This window comes from Typopeltis vanoorti, chromosome 4 (assembly GCF_054136105.1).
Source record: "Typopeltis vanoorti isolate ZY-2024b chromosome 4, IOZ_Tvanoo_1.0, whole genome shotgun sequence".
Classification (NCBI taxonomy): domain Eukaryota; kingdom Metazoa; phylum Arthropoda; class Arachnida; order Uropygi; family Thelyphonidae; genus Typopeltis; species Typopeltis vanoorti.
Window position 1 is genome coordinate 19,521,572 of NC_143552.1, and position 23,715 is coordinate 19,545,286.

General features: G+C 36.0%; 1 protein-coding gene across 1 annotated transcript in view; it reads right to left on the minus strand.

The window, feature by feature from the left end:
* The window catches only part of LOC150107148 (thioredoxin reductase 2, mitochondrial-like), a 187,839-nt gene that overhangs the window by 124,234 nt on the left and 39,890 nt on the right, over positions 1-23,715 (minus strand). The window contains exon 6 of the mRNA XM_090391030.1: positions 9,379-9,512. Coding sequence (XP_090247156.1) covers positions 9,379-9,512 — 134 coding nt within the window. The remainder of the gene's footprint in view (positions 1-9,378; positions 9,513-23,715) is intronic.

Genomic DNA, 23,715 nt, shown 5'->3' on the forward strand with positions numbered 1-23,715 from the left:
GAGTAATTTATTAAAAAGGTGGCACACCATTTGGCAACTCCTATAGGTAGAGATGATCTTGCTAATACTTCTGGCTGGTATCTCCACTTGGGCCTGGCTCCCACTGAAAGACCTCAATAAAGGTCGAAACTAGTCTGGGTAGTGGCCCTTCCCTTAATGCATAACATTAGACATATCCGCAAGGAGATGTGTTTTGCATTATGGGAGATACTGAGATAGGAGTGTTGGTATCTTGCTCCACCTTTGCAAGGAGTGCCCTGGTGTTGTACCACCTTACCCCAGTCCTGAAGATACTTTCAGGTGCAAACTTTGTTTGCTCACACTTGGATAAAGGATTAAACTAAATTTATTATGTCCAGCTTAATACAACACTGGAACAGTAGCAATTCATATATCTGTGAGATTTCTTATTACAGTATGTTCCATTTATTTACCACCAGCTTGTGAGTTAAATGAAATTGCAATTGATAATCTTATATTGCAATTTCCTCAACCATGCGTCTTGTGGATGACTTTAATGGACACAACACTCTTTGGATAGTGCCAACGCAAATGGACAAGGTCATATCATTAAGAGAATGCTCGACAACTGTGACCTCTCTCTTCTTAATAATAAAATTAATACATTTTTGTATATGCCTACCCATTTACGTTCTACTTCCCTGACATCTTTTCAATGATCATTTGGGATGATGAAGAGAACATCTATGGAAATGATCATTTTCCTGTTATTTGAACTGTCTTCACAGAACCATGTTCTCCTACACAGATGACTATGTGAAAAATGGACCAGGCTGAGTGGAATACTTTTTCCCATCTTGCAAAATTTAATACTGAAACAGTCAGCCAAACACCTATCAATGAAGGAGTGAAGTACATCACAGATTGTATTGTACACTTCAAAAGTCAAAATTCCAGTGATGGAATCCAGAATGTCAAGCAACCAAAAAAAAATCTAGACAGAATATGGAGTATATTTTGTAGATACCCAACCACATCAAATCCAACAGTCTTTTTATGTGCCTCCAGCCAAAGCACATTATGTGAGATGTCAGAGTCAAAAACCATCTTGGATTCAATTTACATCATCGATTAATGAAACAACTAGAGCAAAAATTGTGCGGAATAAAATCTGGAAAATGAAATGTAGATATAGAAAGCACCGGTTGTCTATCTTGGAACATAATTATGGATGCATTTGTTGTTAAACATAAAGCTACTGCAGACACTTTGAAATAATTTTGATAGAATCTCAGGAACAGCTTCTATCATTCTGAATTTTTAATACTGAAAGAGCACAAGAGAAACAGCTGCTAAACTTTCTACCAACGTGCTAGAGCAGAGCAATCAGTCCTTCATTAAGGAGAACTAAAAAGAGCTCTTCTACTCTGTCATGCCAGTGCAGTAGGTCCTGTTAACATCCATTATGAGATGATAAAACATCTTCCATAATCTTCCATGGATCTCCTTCTCTTACTATACAATAGAATAATTAAAGCGTTTCTTGATTCTTGGCATAAGTCCATTGTCATTGCCATCCCAAGACTTGGAAAGGATACAACACAAGCAAACAATTATTGACATATTGCTTTTACCAGCTGTCTTTGCAAGATATTGGAAAAAGTGATAAATGCAAAACTCTCTGGTTTTTAGAAAGCAACAAACTTTTTTTCAAGTCCACAATGTGGTTTTCCTAGACACCAATTGACATTGGGCCATTTGTTTTGTTTAGAAACATGCATAAAATATGCTTTCCTAAAATGAGAACATCCAGTTTTAGTGTTCTTTGGTTTGGAATAAGCTTATGACAGAGCATGGAGATAGGGTACATTAAAATACCTCTTTAATCTTAGTCTGAGGGGTACCTTCCTATTTTTATTAAAAACTTTCTGTTAAGTCAAGTCTTCCAAGTCCAAGTGGGAAGCATGTTATCTCAGTCATATCATCAAGGGGTTCCTCAAGGTTCTGTCGTAAGTGTTACACTCTTTGCTATCAGAATTAATTCAATCACTGAAGGGCTTCCTCCCACACTAAGCAATGCTCTTTACATCGATGACTTCACCAATTACTGTCATTACAAAAGCTAACTACAACTAACCATGTCTCTGCATGGACTCTCAGTAATAAGTTCAATTTTTTAGCAGAAAAAAACTGTCTGTATACACTTCTGCCAAAAATGCACTCCTCACCCACATCCTTAGTTAAAAATGGGACAAAATATTATTCCAGTAGCACAAGAGACCAAGTTCTTGGAACAAAAAAACTCACATTCATCAACTTAGGGACAAATGCAAAAAAAAAAAAAAAGCATCAAATTTCCTTTGCAATCTATCCTCTACTGAATGTGATGTGGATCGAGATTCATTGCATTGTATTTATTATGGGCTTATACATTCAAAGCTGGATTATGGGTCTCAACTCTATGGTTCTGCAAGGTAGAATACTGTCCAATAGTTGGATCCTATCTATCATCATGTCATATGGTAGCTACTGATGCCTTTTGCACACTGCCAACTCAAAGTCTTTATGTTAAAGCAAACAAACTGGCTCTATTAATCACCTAAAACAGTTGTATCTTAACTATGCCCTAAAAATACTCTCTTGCAAAGCATCCTACTTGGATTAGTCTCTTTTCTGTTCACCGAGAGGTTGAATAACACATAAAAACACATAAAACTTCCATACGTCCTTTTGGTATGTGTGGATAGAAAAATAAGTATACCATGGTGGACGTGATGTTAAAGAAGGCTGTCTGGGATAAGAAGAAATCATGCAGAAAGTTCCAAGCAAGTAAATCAGCATATGCCCTAAAAGAATACAGAGAGCTAAACTATGTGTAAAAGCAGCTAAAGCTAAACAAAAGTTATGGGAAGACTTCAAATAAATAATCTGGAGGCTATTCAAAAAGCTTAGAAATGGAGGAAAGAGAGCTGTAAAAGGAATCAAAGATGATAAAGGTGACATGAAAACTGAAAATAAGGATATTCTGGATGTCTGAAGTGATTACTATAAGTGACTGCGAAACAAAACAGGCAGCGACAGAACAGTGGTAGAAAATTTTCAAAAGAAATGAGAGAGAGAGAGAGAGAGTGCGTGCTCTCTCGCATACATACTTCAGGCCAAAAAGATCATCAAAAACTTAAAATGTGGAAATAGAATGGATTATATTTGACCAGAAATGCTCAGATATGGAGGTATAAAAGTTTTGAAATAGCTATACCATATAATTCTTAGGGCCTGGTCAGGAAGTCAAATTTCTGACCAGGCCCTCAAATACTCCTCTCAGGTATGACTTGAGAAGAGACTGAGAAAAATTGTGGAAGAGAAACCTGGAGAAGAACAAGCTGGGTTCAGGCTGAATAGAGGTTGTCAGGATCAGATTTTCACTTTACAACAAATAATTGAGAAATCATGGGAATATGACAAGTATCTGTATTTAAATTTTGTAGATCTGATAAAGGCATACGACAAGAAGCCCAGAGAAAAGCTTTCCAAAATGCTACAATTATATTGGGTAAATGGAACATTATATAGAGCAAGTTGTCAACAGTTACAATTAAAAGAAATACAGGAAGATGGTTTGGTGTAAAATCAAGGATAAGACAAGGATGCACATTACGAAAGAAAGCCGTATTAAACCTGATATTAGAATTGAAGATATCGTACTTAGCATCATCTGCATCTTCATGCAGATGATGATGTACTCCTAAACACATCCAGTGCAACTTTCCAGAATTCCCTAACTAAACTGAAAAATAACTGTAATTTGGCATGAAAATCAGCAATAAAACAACCAAAAGTATGAAAATAGGCAGGAACATAAAAATCTTCAGCTGCATTCTCCATGGTGAACAAGTGAAATACTTCACTATTCAGGAAGTTTTTAGTCAAGATGGCAAATTAAATTTGGAAATAGACAACAGAATAAGCAAAGCTGGGAGCCAGTTGAATAAATTTATATGGAATAAGAGAGAAATTAGCCAAAACCAAACTAGCAGTATACAAGACAGTGTTCAAACCAGTTTTAAGTTATGGATATGAAAGATGGATTAGAAATAAAATACTTGATCAGACTAGAGAGCAAGTAAGAGTTCTGAGAAAAGTTAGTGAAGTGAACTGATGTCATCAATGGCAGAGTCATATTAAAAATGAAGATATTACAATCTTTACATTGTTAGCATTCAAGAATGTATGAGCAGAGATAATCTAAGTTGGTATGGCCACTTAAATAGAATAGGTGAGGAAAGCTTAGAAAAACAGGCATTTGATGCCAAAATAAAAAAATTAAAAAAAAAAAAAAAAAGCAGAGGAAGACCTAGGTCTAGGTGGATTGATTCAGAAAGAAGTGCCATAGAAGCAAGAAATGCTAGATATAACAATATTGGAGAGCTCATAAATAATAAACTAATCTGGAGAAAAATTGTTGATAGCCGATTAATAATAATATAAACTTTAATCATGTAACGTTGTCATAGTGGCCTCAACATCTCTTAAAGGTATATACCATGAAATCGATGACTTAACATTGACTTTACAGGGGTGGCCTCTTGTGGGAATGAGTGATTGGAGGAAGGGGGACGATATGGTAATACTGAGTTCAGTGGAGTCTGGAGGAGATAATGATAGGTATAGAAGCAGTGATGTTTTTATGCTTTATACTAATGCCAGGAGTATCCCGAATAAAGGAGATTAATTGATGTTGCTGATTGCATCAGCCTGGCCAAAGATTATTGGGATCTCTGCAACGTGGTTGACAGAAGATGATATAATAACAGGAATAGAAGAAGCAGGGTACAGCATTTTTCAGCAGGGGAAGGGAAAACATGGTGGTGGAGTGCTGCTTATGATAAGTGATGACTTATGACCTCTACGAGTGATGGCTTTGGAAGGCAGTAACACTAACGGTTTTGAAAGCATATGGTATGAGGTAGAGGTGGACAAGACAGGATATTTAGTGGGATGTTGTTACAAGCCAAGGAGCACAGAGGGTGGGGAGCAGGAGATGTTTAGGCAGTTGAGCTTGGCAAGTGCAAGAAGAATGATTGTTATGGGAAAAAAATTGGACGTCTGCTTTTTGCAGATGACCTAGTTCTGCTTAGCTCTTCCACAGATGACCTCCAGTGGACCCTGGATAGGTTTGTAGCTGTTTGTGCAGATGCCGGAATGAAGATCAGTGTGGCCAAAACTGAAACATTTGTGGTCTCAAGACAACCATCCCAGTGCACTCTAAATGTAAGTGGAGTCCCAATGAGACAGGTGGAGAAGTTTAAATACCTTGGGTCCAAATTCACGAATGATGGAAAATGGGATGTAGAGCTAGATACTCGAATTGGCTTAGCAAGCTCAATACTGCGGGAGCTTGGCCGTTTGGTAGTATTGAAGCGGGAGTTAAGCCAGAAGGCAAAGCTGGCTGTCTTCAATACAGTCTATGTCCCCATCCTCACCTATGGTCATGAGAGTTGGGTAATGACCGAAAGAATGGAGACACGAATCCAAGTGGCTGAAATGAGGTTCCTTAGAGGGGTTGCGGGGATGACAAAACTCGACAGAGTCAGAAGCTTTGCAATTCGGGAAACCCTCAATACTCGACCGCTGCTTCTCCATGTTGAGAGATCACAGTTATGCTGGTACGGGCACCTGGTCAGAATGCCACAAGAGAGGCTCCTTCAGCAGGCACTCTTTGCCAAGCCAGAGGGTGGGAGGCCATGTGGAAGGCCAAGGACTCGCTGGATAGACTATATCCAAAACCTTGGGTGGACACGTTTGGGAATCCCACCAGAACACCTGAGCTTGGTGGCAGAGGATCGTGACCATTGGAAGCTCCTCTTGCAGCTTTTGCCCCCACAACCTAATTAGGAAGAGTGGGCCTTGAAGATGTATGTATGTATATATCAGAAGAGCTGATAACTGGGATGACATCTCTTACCCCCCCCCCCTCTGTTCAAGAGAGTGACCATGTGGTTTTGACTTGGAAGATGAATAGACATGCAGGAGTATCAAAACAAAAGGGAATATATGTGTAATTATAAGGCAGGTGATTATAATAGTCTTAGATATCAACTTGGGGCAGTTCCATGGAGGGCAGAATTGGAAGGCCAGGATATCATTAGTTTGGGAAATTGTGAAGGAATATTTGTTGGCAGAAATAGTAAGCTGTATTCCATGAGTGAAGAAGAGGACACAATTTGATGTAAAGTGGATGACAAACAGGAACTGCACATGAAAAAGAGGTTATGGAAGAGATATAAGGAGAGAGGTGGAGAGCAGATGCATGAAGAATATAAGACTCAGGCCAGGACAGTGACTAATATGGTAAGGAAGGCAAAACTGGAATATAAGAAGAGACTGGCACTAAGATCCAAAGATAATCCTAAGGAATTTTTTAGCTATGTGGCCAGTAGGAGGAGAAATGATTGTGGAAAAATGACATTGTGGGATAAAAATGAGAATAGAGTGACTGATGTAGAGGACATAGTGGAGTTGTTCAATAAACACTTTATTGGAGTATTTCATCCTGGAAAAGTAAGTTTTAATACTAGAGGGGATAGGGCAGGTTCGAGGTTTAGAGGTGCAAGATGAGAATATGTTCCAAATACTGAGTACCCTGGATGTCAGTAAAGCTGTAGGACTGGATGGTATTTCATCATGGGTTTTGAGAACCAGCTCCGTTGACCTGGCTTTTCAATGAAAATCTGGCTACGGGAAAGGTACCCAAGGAATGGAAGGAAGATAAGATAGTGCATAAGGACAGCAGCAGATTGGATGTGTCTAACTATAGGCCAGTTTGTGTTTCATCAGTAGTTGTTAAGATCTTGGAGAAATTAATGAGGGACCATATACAGCATTGGGCAGATGCAGGTAATTTTATCTGTGAGAGTCAACATGGATTTGTTAAGGGGTGCTCTTGCTTTAGTAATATGATTGCCTTTTATAATAAAGTGACAAGAGCAGTTGATGAGGGAAAGGTATATACTGTCATTTTTTTGGATTTTGCAAAGGCATTTGACAGGGTGCCACATGATAAGCCGATATTCGAGTTAGTCAACTGGATTCAGGATTGGCTGTCTGATAGGTATCAGAGTTGTGTATGGTGAGGCAGTATCAAGGAAGCAGAAGGTTACAAGTGGGGTCCCCAAGGACTCATTAGTGGGACCTGTATTGTTTAACCTTCATTGATATTGTTTAATATCAATGACATTGTCAATGGATTGCAAGGAGATATTCAATTGTTTGCAGATGATGATGTGAAGCTGGGAAAGATTATTAATAATAGTGCAGATGGGCAGCCCTGCAAGAGGATTTGAATAAACTAGACAGATGGGTGAATTAATGGGGGTACCGGTTTAATGCAGCAAAATATAAAGTCTTGGAGTTTGGGATACATCGATGGGAGGCTGCATACTTGATTGGAGGAGCTGTGCTGGAGGAGGTGGGGGAGACAAAAGATCTGGGAGTGATGATTGATAGAAAGCTGAAATTCAAGGAACATATTGCAAAGGTGGTGAAGGTAACCCAGAGGATTGCTGCAATACTGAGAAGGACACTGACCTGCACAGATAAAAGAGTTATCATTCCATTGTATAAGACCTTGATCACACCACACTTAGACTATTGTTCTCAAATTTGGTCACCAGGATTTGAAGGGGATAAATTAACTGTGGAAAGAGTACAGAGGTGGATAACAAAAATGGTTTCAGGACTGTACTATGTTAGTTATGAGGATCGGCTGAGGGAATGTGGACTGCAGAGTTTGGAAGATAGAAGAAGGAGAGGTGATATGATTGAGACTTTTAAACTGTTGAGAGGTAGTTACAGAGTTGACACTGAGGAGTTCTTTCACTTAGTGGAACAGTGGGAAGGAGCGATGACAAGGGGCCATCCCTGGAAGTTGCAAAAGGAAGCTGTGAGCAAGAGGATGAAGAGTGGTTTCTTTGCATGGTTGAACCGTGGAATGCATTGCCTGATAGAGTGGTGAGAGCAAGAACGGTCAATGAGTTCAATGAGTGGTATGATATTTGTGTTTCCTAGGAAGGACCTCCCACGATAAGTCTTTTAACTCCATGGAGGACCGAATAATAATAATAATAATAATAACTGCAGTAATTATACAGCAGAGTTGCATGACATTCAGTTTGCACTTGTGCATATAAAAGAAAAATGCTACCAAAAGTGCATAATTTATGCACTCATTGAGTTTTTACAGGCCATCTCATCTCTGTGATAATCTACATCCAGTGCTTTGTGGGGTTTTACAACTGTTGTACAAAACGAAGGCCCTTAATTTTAATGTTTGATTGTGCTGAATTGATGAGAGATCAATAAAAATTTTACTCATCTAGATGAGTCATACACCCAGGTAGATGTTATCAGACTCAGCAAAATTACATTATGTGTTTTAACTTTTTAAAAAGAATTAATTTATTTAAACACATATGATTATGAATTATATTTTTGTGTAGATAGACTGAATTGCTTAATTTATATATATTTTTTAAAATTTGCTTTTTGTACAGTACATACTATTTACTAATTTATCACCTTATTACTATTAATTATTACTTTCTGTACTGTTTTAATGTTTGCTTCGACACTGTCCTTGCTGTCCATAAATCATTCAATCAACAAATCTTAACTGGCTATAGTAACTTAATTTTCTTAAAAGGAATTCCCTCCCCCATCATAAATGACAGTTGGGTATAGAATATCCACAATTAGTAATGTTTAGAAATCATGATACAAGAAGTTTTCAAGAAATCCTTGAACAAGTTCATGAGACATTTTTAAGAAGTCATTTACTGTGCGAATTTGGAGTTGCAGTTTCTCCATCTCTTCAAAATAGACTGTAGTATAAGGCTGTGCTGTTGATTGTTCAACATGCAGCTGAAATTAATACACAATCCCACTTTGAATTCACTCCATGTATGTGAAAAAGACAATTTCCTTTTCACATGCTGAAAATATGTTAAGGACAATTTTCACAAAAAGTAGCATTCCACATTTTAGGGAATACGAACAACCACAAATGTTGAATTTGGTGTTATGGTTTACCTACTAAATATCAAGATCCCTATTTTCCCAAAGCAAATATGTATGACATGCATTTAGAAACAAAGAAATTATGCATGTTTTTCTCTATAGAGGAAACCAATTATAATTTTTTTTTTCAGATGGGATAGAAAATTTTCTTCTACCATAACTTGACAAAGTTGTGACACTTTGTCAAGTAGACGAGACATCTATGTTTTGAAAATGTCCAATAACTTTATATGCCACTTTCTACATGAATTTATTAAAAATAAATTTTAATCATTTCTTAACATTAAAATAAATTTAGCTAACATATGTCGTAAGAATTTTGAAGCAGTAAACCAAACTTACGTTTTTCCAGGAGGTCTTGAGAGAAAAAATATATCATCACTTGTAATGCCATATTCCTTAGCTCCTGGAACATTATTTGGATACTTGGGTCTTCCACCTACCGCTATCACAAAGTATTTTGCTGTCAATTTAGTCTGAAAATTCAATTGCATTTAAAATCTTCATTGCAACTTACTGACAGTGTAAGCAATCAACCAATATGAAAAATTAGTTTTATCTTTTTAAGAAATTTCGATAATTACCTCATTATGCTGCAATAAGTGTTGAAATAACGCTGCACAAGCAAAATAGTTATTCATATTCATTCAAATTCAATGCATCAATTTTTCTTTCAATAATTTTTTTCTTTCGAGGTATTAAGATATCCACATTCGTTTGTCAATATAAACAGACAAACAAACAGCACCTAAAAATAAAATAAACTGAACTACTAGCAGAGAAGCCCAATTGAAATTAGGAGTTATAAAATTGTCACCACACTTAGTCAAAGTGATTTATAGCAAGTGACACTGTAGCAGACCTGTTTAATTTCTGGAGGTTGTTAGTGACGTAAGCTTAGGTAACATCTCCTGTGACCCTGTCATCTATGAAAACAGAATAAGATATCACATACAAAAAATTAACTAGTAAGTGTTCACCAAATTCAGTAAATTTGGGTGAATAGTGAACTTAAGAATAAAAATGTATCTGTTTTAAAATTGAGTTAGCATACTAATAAGAATAAAAACTGAAAACTCATGTAGGAAATTTCGATATTTCATCATCAAATTCCTGACATGTACCCTCAAGAGGTGTACAGGATATTATGATAGTACTACATGAAGAACTTACATCATGGCTGACTGTATACCTAGAGTCCAAATAATAAATCAAGTAGGGGTTAAATGGATGAATAACACCATTAAGCTTGAGCTGCAAAAAAAAGAAACAACTGGGGAGGGAATTTAAGGAGAAAGGTGACCGGCAGGCACATGAACGGTATTAAGCGCAGGCCAGAAGGGTAACGAACGTGGTAAGAAAAGCAAAAGCAGATTATGAATATCATGAGCCATGCAGGCTAAAGAGAATCCCAAACAGTTCTTTCGATATGTTGCAAGTAAAAGAAAAAATGTATACGGCAGAATGATTTTAAAGAATGCTGATGGTAGGGAAGTAACCGAATCAGTCGATATAGTGGAATTACTGAGCAAGCACTTTGCAAGAGTATATCATCCAGGTGGTGACATTGCAGGAATGAAAGAACCAACAGCTTGTATGGGAATTGTGGTGAATGAAGTGGAGGTGAATAGTCTATTACAAAACCTCAATGTCAATACATCTGTGGGATTGGATGGCATACCAGCTCAAGTCGTACGTGAAGTGGCTAAAGAACTGTCGGTACCCTTGACCATTTTGTTTGAGTCTCGGGTCTGGGTTAGTCGCAAGGGTACAAAACCTCAATGTCAATACATCTGTGGGATTGAATGGTATACCAGCTCAGGTCGTACATGAAGCGGCTAAAGAATTGTCGGTGCCCTTGACCATTTTGTTTGAGTCTCGGGTCTGGGTTAGTCCCAAGGGGGTGGAAAGGGGGGGGGGAAATATTTCAACTGGATAAAGGAGGCTCCAAGACTGCTGTTGTAAATTACCGACCGATCAGCATATCAGGAATCATTGTCAAGGTCTTGGAGAAAATAGTCGAGAGGAAAATACAGGATTGGATAGATGAAAATGGGATACTGTATGGGAGGACAGCATGGTTTTGCGAAGGGCAGATCATGCCTCAGTAACTTGCTCACGTTTTATAACACAGTGACAGCTGAACTGGATAAGGACAATGGGTTTACAGTGATTCTACTGGACCTTGCTAAGGCCTTTGACAGGATACCACATGGAATTCTAATCAGTAAACTGTAACATATGAGGACGGATATAGGCAGTGGTGAGCTGTAAGGAGTTCGCACGAGTCCTTTGTTAAATTTTTCTCAAATTTGCAAGCTCCTTGTTCTTCTTGTTTAATAATCTCGTAGAACTAGAAAATACCACTGTGAAATTTATACATGCTACTATAATTGCTACTTCAAATTCACATGGATTTTCTGATAACTATATAAAAAATCATTTCATTGCATTTTGTTCTGATGGAGCTAGTGTAATGTTAGGAAACAAATCAGGTGTTGCAATCAAACTTCTAAGGCTGTGCTGTTTTAGGAAATTTCCCAACGTTGTGATTTGGCATTGCACTCATCGTTTACACTTAGCATTAGACGATTCGATAAAAAAACATTAAAGAAATAAATCATTTAAAAATATTTATGGATAAATTATATGCTTCTTATCATCAATCACCAAAAAATCCAAGAATTAAATACAATTGCAAAAGACCTCAGTATCGAAATTTTAAAGATCGGCCGTGTGTTTGGACCACGATAGGCAGCTTGCAATTTACAAACGGCTCATGCTTTGTGGAGAAATTACCCAGCTTTATGCAAGGCATTTTGCATCGAACGATAAATATAAGAGCCCACTGGATATAGGATTGGTGAGATGGATAGGAGGGTGGTTGATGGAGAGATATCAGAGAGTAGTTTACTCAGGCGTAGCATCCAAAAGACGGCCTGTGACTAGTGGTGTGCCGCAGGGTTCTGTTCTTGGACCACTGCTGTTTAATTTGTTCATTAACGATATAGGGTAGGATCTGAGAGGAACAGTTCATTTGTTTGCTGATGATGCAAAGTTGGGTAGGGCAATAGTGAATGCAGAAGATGTATAAAATTTTGCAGGATGATTTGGATAGATTGGAGGTCTGGGCTAAGGAGAATGGATGTTAATTTAATGTGGCAAAATGTAAGGTTATGCATTTTGGGGTGAAAAGATTAGCAGCAGTTCCACGAATATATCACATTGGTGGAACTGTACTCCAGGAGACTGACAAGGCCAGAGATTTGGGAGTGTTGGTGGACAGGGAGTTATAGTTTAGGGGGAACATCGCAAAAGTGGCTAAATCAGCTCATCAAATCACTTGATTGCTGAAAAATACTTTAAAAAGCAGAGACAAAGGCTATTGTTCCTCTGTATCGAGCTTTGATAAGACCCCGCCTATACTACTGTGCCCAGATATGGGCGACAGGGTTTCTTCTTGATGGGGAGGAGGTGGAGAGGATCCAGAGACGATTGACCAAGATGATAGCAGGGCTATGGAATGAACCTTATGAGAACAGGTTGAAGATTTGTGGGTTACAGAAATTGGGTCATAGGTGGAAAAGGGGTGATATAATTGAGACATTCAAATTACTGAAGGGTTTCTATAAGATTATTTCAGAAGATATTTTTGAGAATAGGACTGGTGGTGGGAGGACTAGGGGGCCATACATGGAAGCTGAGCAAGAATGTGGTTAGCAAGGGTGCTAGAGCTATGTTTTTTACTTGGAGAGTGGTGAATGAGTAGAATAAGCTGCCAGAGTCTGTTGTGGGTGCCCACGACTGTAAATGTTGAATAGTTGTTCTTGACATGATGTTAGGGCCTCCCTCGATGAGTCTATGGACTCCTTGGAGTTGCCAGTAATAATAATAATTACTACCTTCCTATCGACAATTTTCCTAAAAATCAATCTATTATTTGTCAAGACTCCAACATTATCAGATCTTATATTTCTGTCTTCTAAAGCGCATTTTACTGTATCAATCCACCTATATCTTGGTCTTCCTCTGGGTCTTTTTCCTGCTAACCTGACAGAGAACACTTTTTTTGCTAATCTTTTCTATTCCATTCTGATTAAGTGACCATACCACCTGAGATTAGCTCTGCTAACACATTCCTGGATGCTAATAATGTCAAGTTCTTCACTAATATCCTCATTTTTAATATGATGTTAAAACTTGTGGTAACCCCCAAATCATATATATTCAATCTCACAGTGAATGCCACTGAGTAGGATGACGTTTAGGTACAAATGCACACAAGGCTATTTGTACCTAAAATATTAATGTGCTTATGTGAATACCCATGGGTTCTAAAAGAAGTGTATCTAGCCTAAAAGGACTAAGAAAGTGTGATGACATTAAATGAGAAAAATGCCAATTATAGATAAATATCAAGAAGGGGTCACATACAACCATTGGTCGCATGTTTTGTATCAATGAAAGTACCACACGATGCATAAGGAAACAAGAAACCGAGATTGGAGAGGTGGTGTAAACTGGTGAAAGTCTTATTACTAAATATGCAGCTTATGTATGTGATAAAGTGATGTCAAAAATGGAGAATGCACTGTTTATTTGGATCAAACAACAGCACAAGATTACAGGTGAGGCTACTTCAACTGATCATGAGGTGTTCTAAGGCCTATTCTACACAACTCAAGAATCTTGTCAAGGAGAAGGGATATAAACCTGAACAAGTTTTCAATGACAATGAATCAGCATTATTCTGGAAGAAGATGCCTCAGCACACCTATATAGTTACTGAACAGAAGAAGGCCCCAGGATTTAATCATGAGGTGTTCTAATGGCATGAGACTGGATTATGCTACTAGTTTGCAGCAATGCAGCAGGCCATATGATAAAGCCTGGCCTAATTTTCTAAGAGCTCTTGGGTTCTGCTTGCAGAACCCAAGTGCTCTTAGAGAATGTAACAATATACTGCCTGTGTAATGCAACAGCTTGGATAACAAAGAACCTCTTCCTGAGGTTCTTTGTTATTCATCCTCAAAGTCAAGGAATACCTAGAGAAAAAGGAACTTTTTTCATTTAAAGTGCTGGACACCCAAGTGATGCCCATGTCCATGCAAATGAAGCCCTTGAGATTGTTTTTCTATCCCCCTCACTTCTCTTATCCAACCACCCAATCATGGGATAATCAAGGTCTGTAAGACTAACTACATGAAGAGGTGTATGAACCAAATCATTTTGAGTTGGGGCTTAAAACAAGTTTGGCCTCTGAGAGTAAGGCTTTTGGATTATATAACTCTTGGCCCATCCATGGTACTAATAATCACAAGCATACAGACTTTTGTGGGCAGGATTCTCTCCTAGAAATTTTTAAGTTACTTACATTATTCTACATAAGTGTAGAATAAAGTTAGTTACACACACATATATAAAAAAAAAAAAAAGGTTTAAACAGGATAACAATTCTTATAGAATGAAATGCCAAGGCCACTTAAACAGTATCAAGGAGACAAGCTATTTTGTCAGGACTGCATAATTAACTTTACATTATGACTAATCTTGTGTCAACAATTTCCCTCCAAATTAGTATATCACATGTCAGCACTCCAATATTATCAGATCTTATATTTCTATCTTCGAGTACTTCTGATTGCATCAGTCCACCTATATCTTGGTCTTACTATGGGGCTTTTTCCTATCACCTGTTCTCCTAAACTTTCTTTTTTCCATTCTGTTTAAGTGATCATAACACCTGACATTTGCTCTCCTCACACATTTCTGAATGCTAACATTAAATTTCATTCCTCATGTCTTCATTTTAAATATGATTTTGCCACTGATGCCATCTATTCACTCCCCATTTTCCTCAAACTCATATCTGTGGTCTCTAGTCTTTGTTCAACTGTTTCATTTCTAACCCAACTCTCAGATCCATAAGTTAAAAAATTTAATGTTTTAACTAATTTTGCTCTTATTCCATATAAATTTATTCAACTTGTTCCCCACTTGAGACATATATGCTATTTGTTAAGAAATAAAGAAAAAATTCTATTGCTAATGTTAGCGAAAATTTAATTACCAGTACCAACAACAAGTAGCTGAAAAAGTCCAAGTGCAATTTCTATAGTACATGTAACAGAATAAAACAACAACAACAAAAAAAAAAAAAAGAACTTATTTGTTAACTGCATGTATTTTACTGAAAATAAGAGCCAACAGGCTTCACTTCAGCGAAGTAAAATTATTCAAAATTAAGTGGATATTGAATACCACATTATTTCTAAGCCGAATAAGAAACTCAAAGATAGGAAATCTAATCTAAGAGTTTCATGCCGAATATAGAAAACTATATAAAGTTCAGTGAGTCCAAGCATAAGCCAACACCTGGTAGTGCAATGCTAGGGTGGCTCGTAGTAAAGGTGGAGCAAGTCCGATCACTGAAGAAATAAGCTCTGACTATTGAAACCTTAGTATTACACCTAGGTCTACCTACTCACTGATGAGGCCTCAAAAAAGGTCAAAATCGGTCTGGGTGTGACCTTCTCTCATAATGTAAAACAGTAATACATCTCCTAGGAGCTGTGTTTTACATTATGGGTAAATAGTAAGAAGAGTGATCGGAGCTTGCTCCACCTTTACTAAGAGTCGCCCTAGCATTACACTACCAGGTGTTGGCTTACGCTTGGACTTGCCGAACTTTATATAGTTTCCTATATTCGGCATGAAACTCTTAGATTAGATTTCCTATCTTTGAGTTTCTTATTCAGCTAAGAAATAATATGGTATTCAATATCCACTTAATTTTGAATGCATATATTTTTTTATTGTGATAAGTTTACCTGACTTCATGTGATTACTTTAAAAAAAAAAAAAAAAAAAAAAAAAAGAAAAAAATCAAATATAATTGTACAGCATTAAACTCCAAAGTAAAAAAAAAAATATATAAATAAATAAATAAATAAAAAAAAAGCAACAATTGCCTTCTACTGTTTGCAGCTTTATGTTAAGTGACTGTCATGTGCCCAGCTTGAGTCCAAGGTACATCAATGATAGAAATTCATGCATTTGAAATTTTTTCCCTCTGGATACTTGCAGTTAGCAATGGCTATTGAAGAGTATCATGTGAAATGCTCTATAACTGAACAAAATATGACATGGGGGTTACCACAAGCCAATGCTGAAAGTTCTCTTGGAAGCAGTTTACGAATGCAGGCATTCTAATATTGGACACTGTTTTTGATTCGTGTTTTCTGGACATATTTTATGTGACTAGCTGGTAATAATTGTTACATTGGATGCTAATTAAAATTTTAAGTCTAATATCATTTTCTGTTCATTTTTTAATATTTGATAAATATTTTAGGGTTCAGTCATTGATGATGTTTAGTAGGAAAGATATAGTTCAAATCTGGTGTAGGATGTTGAGCACCTTTATGAGAGCTTTTCAACTAAAAATATGGTACCTAGTCTTGTATGGAGTTGGTATGGTTTTTTTGAACTGGAAACTCTGGGTTGATAGACAAACTGGTTAGAACAGGCATTACCTCCAAGGGCCAATGTAATAATAATGTAATTGTAATAATGATTGACAACATTCAAAATGGGATAAATTTCTTTTTGAATTTGTTTTTGCCAAAGTAATAATTTCTGTTTGGAAATGTTAATATTGTCAAATAACATGGCAACTACTTGATGTTTGCCAGGTCCTTTATCCATTGATCATTTTTTAATATTTCACATTCATAATATTTTGATTCTAAAAAAATGGTAATTTCATCCAGCAATTCGACGAATCGCTTCAAAACTTTATGACTGGAAAGCCATCTAATTTCTGTATAATAAAGTAGATGGCTACATTCACTTTCTATATCTTCTAGAAAGTTACTAAACTGGAGATAATTAAGCCCATGTGCACAAATATAATTTACAATTTTACTGACATTTTTTAGGACATGTCCAATATTTAAAACTTTGAAGCATAGTGTTTGCTGATGAATAATGCAATGAAAATGTTGAAAATTATTATTACCTTGTTCTTTGCATTTTTCTTTTAAATTTGTAACAACTCCTTTAACAACACCAGTCATGGCAGGAGTACCATCAGTTGCAAGACAAAACATCAACTCCAGCGGTTGTATCATGCATAGGAATAATTTCTAGGTTCTTCACATACTTTTAAGTTCATATCACATCCACGAATAAAAACAGCTAGCTGAGCGATATCCTGTCAATTGCAAAGGAATAGGTCTGAAATGTTGGAATTATTGATTTTAGTTGATTCCTTAAGTTCCTGGCTACATCATCGATTCTGCTAGTAATGGTATTTCGAGATAAGCTTATATTTTTAAATTTCTTTAATTGATCAGGACACAACACTTCAACTGCTTTAATAATACATTCACGAATAAATTCCCCTTCAGTGAATGGTTTCGACTTGCTCGCAATTAAATGTGATAACAAATAACTGGCTTTTATCATAGCTCTATTATCTTCAATAGGTTTGGTAAATACACTTTGTTGATTTTGAAGTGTCAACTTTAATTCTGACAATTTATCTTCACGAAGTTTCGCAACATATTTTTCATAGTTTTCTTTATGATTTGTATCATAATGTTTTTATGTAATGCTGTAAAGAATATTATATTCTCTGCAACTGCAATAGAGTTTCTACATATCAGGCATAAATTTTTTTTTCCCCTTGTATACAAAAATATTATAACTCCCATTTTTCTTGAAAACTACGATGTTCTTTTTGAATTAATAATTTTTTACTCATACTGGTTGAAGGTTTCGACATTATTTTTATAAATTCTTTATTAATTATAAAGAATGTCGAAACCTTCAACCAGTATGAGTAAAAAATTATTAATACACTTTCTTACGACTTGAAAATTGCTAATGACTAGCCTCTGATTGCTGTGGTCAGCGGATGTATACATATGTAGACTTGCTCATTAAAATTCAGTAAAATTCGATATTTATGCAGTGGTGTAACAAGATTTTTTTAAATGACAAATAGAACATTATTTCCTTTAGAAATTGCAGAGTACTTTGGTTAATTTTTAAGAAATGTTAATTTTTTAAATATGTTTATTTAATTCGGTGTTGTCAAAAGTTAAATACCCATATTGGTTACAAAGTTTGGCAGGCAGCATGTTACTTGTCAGCGGGCCTCATGCAGCCCACGGGCCACGTGTTTGACATGCCTGGGTTAGAGGATACATCCATATCAGAGATACACACTCTTTGCAGACAAGATTAACTGCTCTTATTATAGTATTAAGTTTCTAAGAAGTCAATTTACTTAGTTCTGATAGGCCATTAAACCTAACAGGTCAGCAAATGAAATATTTTAAATATTAAACTATTTTTTAGAAAAAGTCTAAAACACTAAAAACATCACATGGTCATAATTTCATTTTGTTTGTAACATTTAAAATAAAAAATACATTATTCAATGCATTAAAAAACAATGTAGTACATCAAAAATGTTTCTCAATTCACTGGTGTATATGCTGAGAACATGTAATACAATAACAAACAGCAAAAAACTGAACTGCATTTGAATCATTGTCTGGAAATTTAAATTCAAAGCGCAGACATCATTTACAACTGAAATGTCTAATAAAATGCATGCAGTGTCTCCAAAGCGAATTATATGAAATTTAGCTTTTGTATGGGCTACATTCAAAGTTCTGGTTGTTTATATTTATGCATACAGCATTTCCAAATTCACTGCTACTTTTGGAGAAATAATTTTGATAGATAATTTGAAATTTCTAATTAGAATTCCAAGTTTAATTGCGTAAAAAAAAAAAAAAAAAAAATGACACCTGCAAATTATACATGTGGGTTACTTCAAGCAAAAGCTTCACTATTCACAGAAGATCATCTTAGACATAATAAAAATGAATCTATGTAACAGAGAAATCAATGTGACATTGATAAGCTAGGAAATAAATGTTTAATAACAATTGTTAAAATTTAAATACAGTAGAATCTGCTTATTGTGATCGCAGAAATATTATCAATCGGCTATTGTTATCAAAATCAGTCGATCCCAAAACACACCATTTAAAATGAATTAAAAATAATCCATCTGCTATAATCAAAGTTCTGGTTATTGTTATCAAAATCCTGGAATCCAGGATTTTGATAACAATATTTGATAACAATATTTGATAACAATTTTGATAAAAATCCAGCCTTTTGCATCTCAGAATTCTAATAAGGGTTAATCATGAAAAAATTTGACAAAGAACATTTGTTGAAATCTGATTTTTTTTAATCTTATTCTTCCGTAAATCTTATATCTTCCAGGAAAATGCAGGTTGGTAATCTTAATCTTCCATAAATCTTAAATCTTCCAGGCAAATTTTTTTATAAATCTTCCAGGTGGGGTATTTATACAGTCTAATCACAATTAGACTATAAATACAGTCTAATTGTGATTTTTCGAGTTTATTTGCATGCTCTCTTTCAGTAAGTGAATTTGACTTTAAGTGCTTGTTAAAACCGTCCTTAGCATTATGACATGCCAGAAGCAAGTAAAAAATGTAAAGATTTATCTTTTCAAGAAAAGCAAAGAATTTTTTTGGAGTGCTATGATAAGTTGCCCAAAATCAGTCAGCGTAGTGTGGCTGTATATTTAAAAATTTCACAACCACTCTTCTGTAAGATCTTAAAAAACAAATCAAACATTGAAACTTCAGCTCTCACTAATGAGAAGAAAGATCAGAAGAGATCTCGATCTAGTAAGGATATTAAAGTTGAATCAGCATCAGTGGCAGCTCGTGGCTTGAAATCGTGTGGGTGCTGCAACTTTCAAAATATACATACACACAGTAAGTACAGTGTATACATGTTTGGATAAAATATCAAAATTATGGTAAAATTTTTTTTAAAAATTAAACATTAAAAAATTTTGTTTATTATTGATAAAATTATACAGTTTGGTATAATTCAAAATTACATAAACATAAAATCTATTCTTCTTGTTTTGTTTCAAGCGAAAAGGTCAATAACTTTTTCCTTGATGTTTGTGTGACCGTCAAAGAATTTTTTCTCTATTGAAATCATTGCAAGTGCATTTAACCTATCCTGAATCACAATGCTCCTCAGAAATGTTTTTATTCTCTTTAGTGTTGAAAAACAGCGTTCAGGCTATGATGTAGTCTTATGAATTGTCAAGAGAATTTTTATCAATACAGTAATTTCACTAAGAACACAATCGAAATTATTTTCTGTTATAAATTTTAACAAGTCAATTAATTTACAATAATCATGCATGTTGGGTCTACTGTAGAATACTCGAAGTTCAGTTTCAAGTTTTTCTTTGTTGATCATGGGATATGTTTCAGTGGTCAATTTTATTTCTTCTGTAGGCAATTTATTCTTAAAATTAGCTAATTTATCCTTGTTAATTAATTTAACAGCTAGTAAATGTTTAGTGAAAAAATATCTTTCATTCATATCAACACATATACAGAACTTATTTCTTGAGGTTGCATTTCTCGTACTTAAGGATCAAAGCTGTATAACTGAGAGGAGACCTCCACATAGCCTTTAAAGGAATGCGGAGAACCGACCAGGGCTTCTGACCTAATGTCCAATCCTCACCTTCTCGTGGTGCACCCTGTTGGGTATCTATCTGGATAATGAATGAACGAGGATGGGCTGGCAATTTAGGATTTAGCCGACCAAATTGTATTCTTATTCGTTAAACCAAAATAAAAAATGATGGCACAACATGACAAAATTTCGTGCTGGCAGGGACGTCGCCCGGTTAAACAAGGCCCCTGTTGTTTCTGCCAGGGAACCAGGGCGAACAGCGAAAAGTCAGCTACTGGAACAAATCTGAAAACAAACCCCAACTCAACATCACCAGAGTTAAAAATCGGCACTATCAACATAAGAAGCCTGAATGGCAAAGAAATGGAGCTAGATGAGGAATTAGATAAGTACTAGATTGACATAATAGGGGTGACTGAAACAAAAAAGACAAAAACTGGTGAGAACTTTCTGAGCAATAAATACAAAATGTTATATTCAGGCAATGACAATCAAGGAAAAGAAGGAGTAGCCATAGTATTCAACAGAAAATACGAAGTTAATCTTCTTGAATGGCAGTCAGTCTCAAGTAGAGTAATGTGGGCAAATATGAGAATGGGGAACTGGACAATGAGACTTATTTGTGCCTATGATCCCACAGAAGGTTCTACTAAGGTAGAAGTGGAGGAATTTTTTGAGGCTTTAGAAAAAGCAACTGACACAATGAAAAAAGAAAAGTTGGTCCTTGTTGGGGATCTAAATAGCAGAGTAGGAAATGATTGTCAAACATACAAAAATATTTTAGGAAAATTTGGAGAAAAGAGCAAAGCCAATAATAATGGCAAATATCTGTTGGATTTCTGCTCAGGACATGGACTGGTTATTACTAACACCATGTTCCAACATAAAAATGTGCACAAATTCACATGGAGAGAAGAGGCAAGGAATAAGAAAAGTCTCATTGACTATGTTATTGTTGATAGTGATGTTTTCTCCCTGGTGCAGGACACCAGAGTGTACAGAGGATTTGAAATTGGAAGCGATCCCTATTTAGTCTTGAGCAAGATAAAATTGAATTTCATATTGAAAAGAATAACATGTAAGAAAGTTTTAAAGCGAATAAAAGTTGAGCAGCTCTCAGATGTGAACTGTAGACTAAAATACACAAAGATTATGGAAGAAAAAATGAAAGAGTTTGAGAACAGGAATCAAACCTTGGAGATTCAGTGGCAAGCTCTGAGGAAAACATTGACTGATTCTGCCAGAGATGCATGTGGCGAAGTTGTCTGCAAGGATAAAAAAATCAGAACTCCCTGGTGGACACAGGAAGTTAAAGAGGCAGTGAAGGAAAAGAAGAAAGCATATCGAAAGTTCCTGGCAAATAAGTCAGCTTGTGCTCTTAGAGAATACAGAGACAAATGCAAGAATGCTAAATACTGTATAAAACTAGCTAAACAAAAGTCATGGGAGGACTTTGGCAAGAATATAGAAAATAAATATCAAGAAGGTGGCAAAATATTCTGGAGGTTGCTGAAGAAGCTTAGCAATGGAGGAAAGAGTGCTGTCAATGGAGTTAGAGATGATAAAGGTGACATGAAAACGGAAGAAAAATATATCCTTGAAGTATGGAGTAATTACTTTGAAAAACTGCTAAATGAAACGAGCAGTGATGACAGCACCGTGGTAAAAAACACTGACCAGGCATGCAGTCAGGAATACATATCCATGCTTGTAGTAGAAAAAGCATCAAAGGCTTAAAATGTGGAAAGGCAGCAGGAGTAGATGATATTTGACCAGAAATGCTGAAGTATGGTGGTATAAAAGTCTTACAGGCTGCACTGCATAGTTCAGAAAGCCTGTACAGAGGGACGAATTCCTGATGATTGCAGTAGAGCTGTCATAGTACCCATATATAAAAAGGGAAATAACACTGAATGTGAGAATTACAGAGGTATTTCCCTACTGAGTGTTCCTGGTAAGATCTATGCAAGTATACTTGAGAAACGATTGAGAAGAATTGTGGAAGAAAAGCTGGGTGAAGAACAAGCTGTATTCAGGCCAAATAGAGGCTGTCAGGATCAGTTCTTCACTTTACGACAAATAGTCGAGAAAGCATGGGAATATAACAAAGATCTGTATTTAAGTTTTGTCGATTTGAAAAAGGCATATGACAAGGTGCCAAGAGAGAAGCTATTCAATATGCTACAATTATATGGTGTCAATTGGGCATTATATCAAGCAATACTTAGTCTTTATTTGAGTTGTAAGTCAGCAGTTAGAATTGAAGGAAGTACAGAGAGATGGTTTAATGTTAAATCTGGTGTCAGACAAGGATGTATCCCCTCTGTTATTCATTATCTATATGAATCACATTATGAAGGAAAGTGGTATTAAACATGATATCAAAATTGGAGATGTTAATGTCAGCTCTTTGCTTTATGCGGATGATGTTATACTTCTAAATAAATCCGTTACAAGTCTGCAAGATTCTCTGATCTAAATTGAATAACTGATGTAATAGATATGGTAAGAAGGTCAGCAATAAAAAAGACAAAGATAATGAAAATAGGCAGAATTGTTTAAAATGTCAACTGCATTGTGAATGGAGAACCTGTGGAACAGGTAAAACATTGCATATACTTAGGCACGTTTTTTAGTGAAGATGGTAAATTAAATATGGAAATAGACAACAGAATCAATAAAGCTGGTAGGGTAGGAAGTCAATTGAATAAATTCATATGGAATAAGAGAGAAATTAGTCGGAACACTAAATTAGCTGTATACAAGACAGTGTTCAAACCAGTTTTAACTTATGGATCTGAGAGCTGGGTCAGAAGTAAAACACTTGACCAAAGACTAGAGACCGCAGATATGAGAGTCCTGAGAAAGATTAGAGGCGTGAACAGATGGCATCAATGGCAATATCATATTAAAAACGAGAATATTAGGAAAGAACTTGACATTGTCAGCATCCAGGAATGCATTAGCAGAGCTAATCTCAGGTGGTATGGTCACTTAAACAGAATGGGCGAAGAAAGATTAGCAAAACAAGTGTTCTCTGTCAGGTTGGCAGCAAAACGACCCAGAGGAAGACCAAGATATAGGTGGATTGATACAGTACAAAGTGCCTTAGACGAT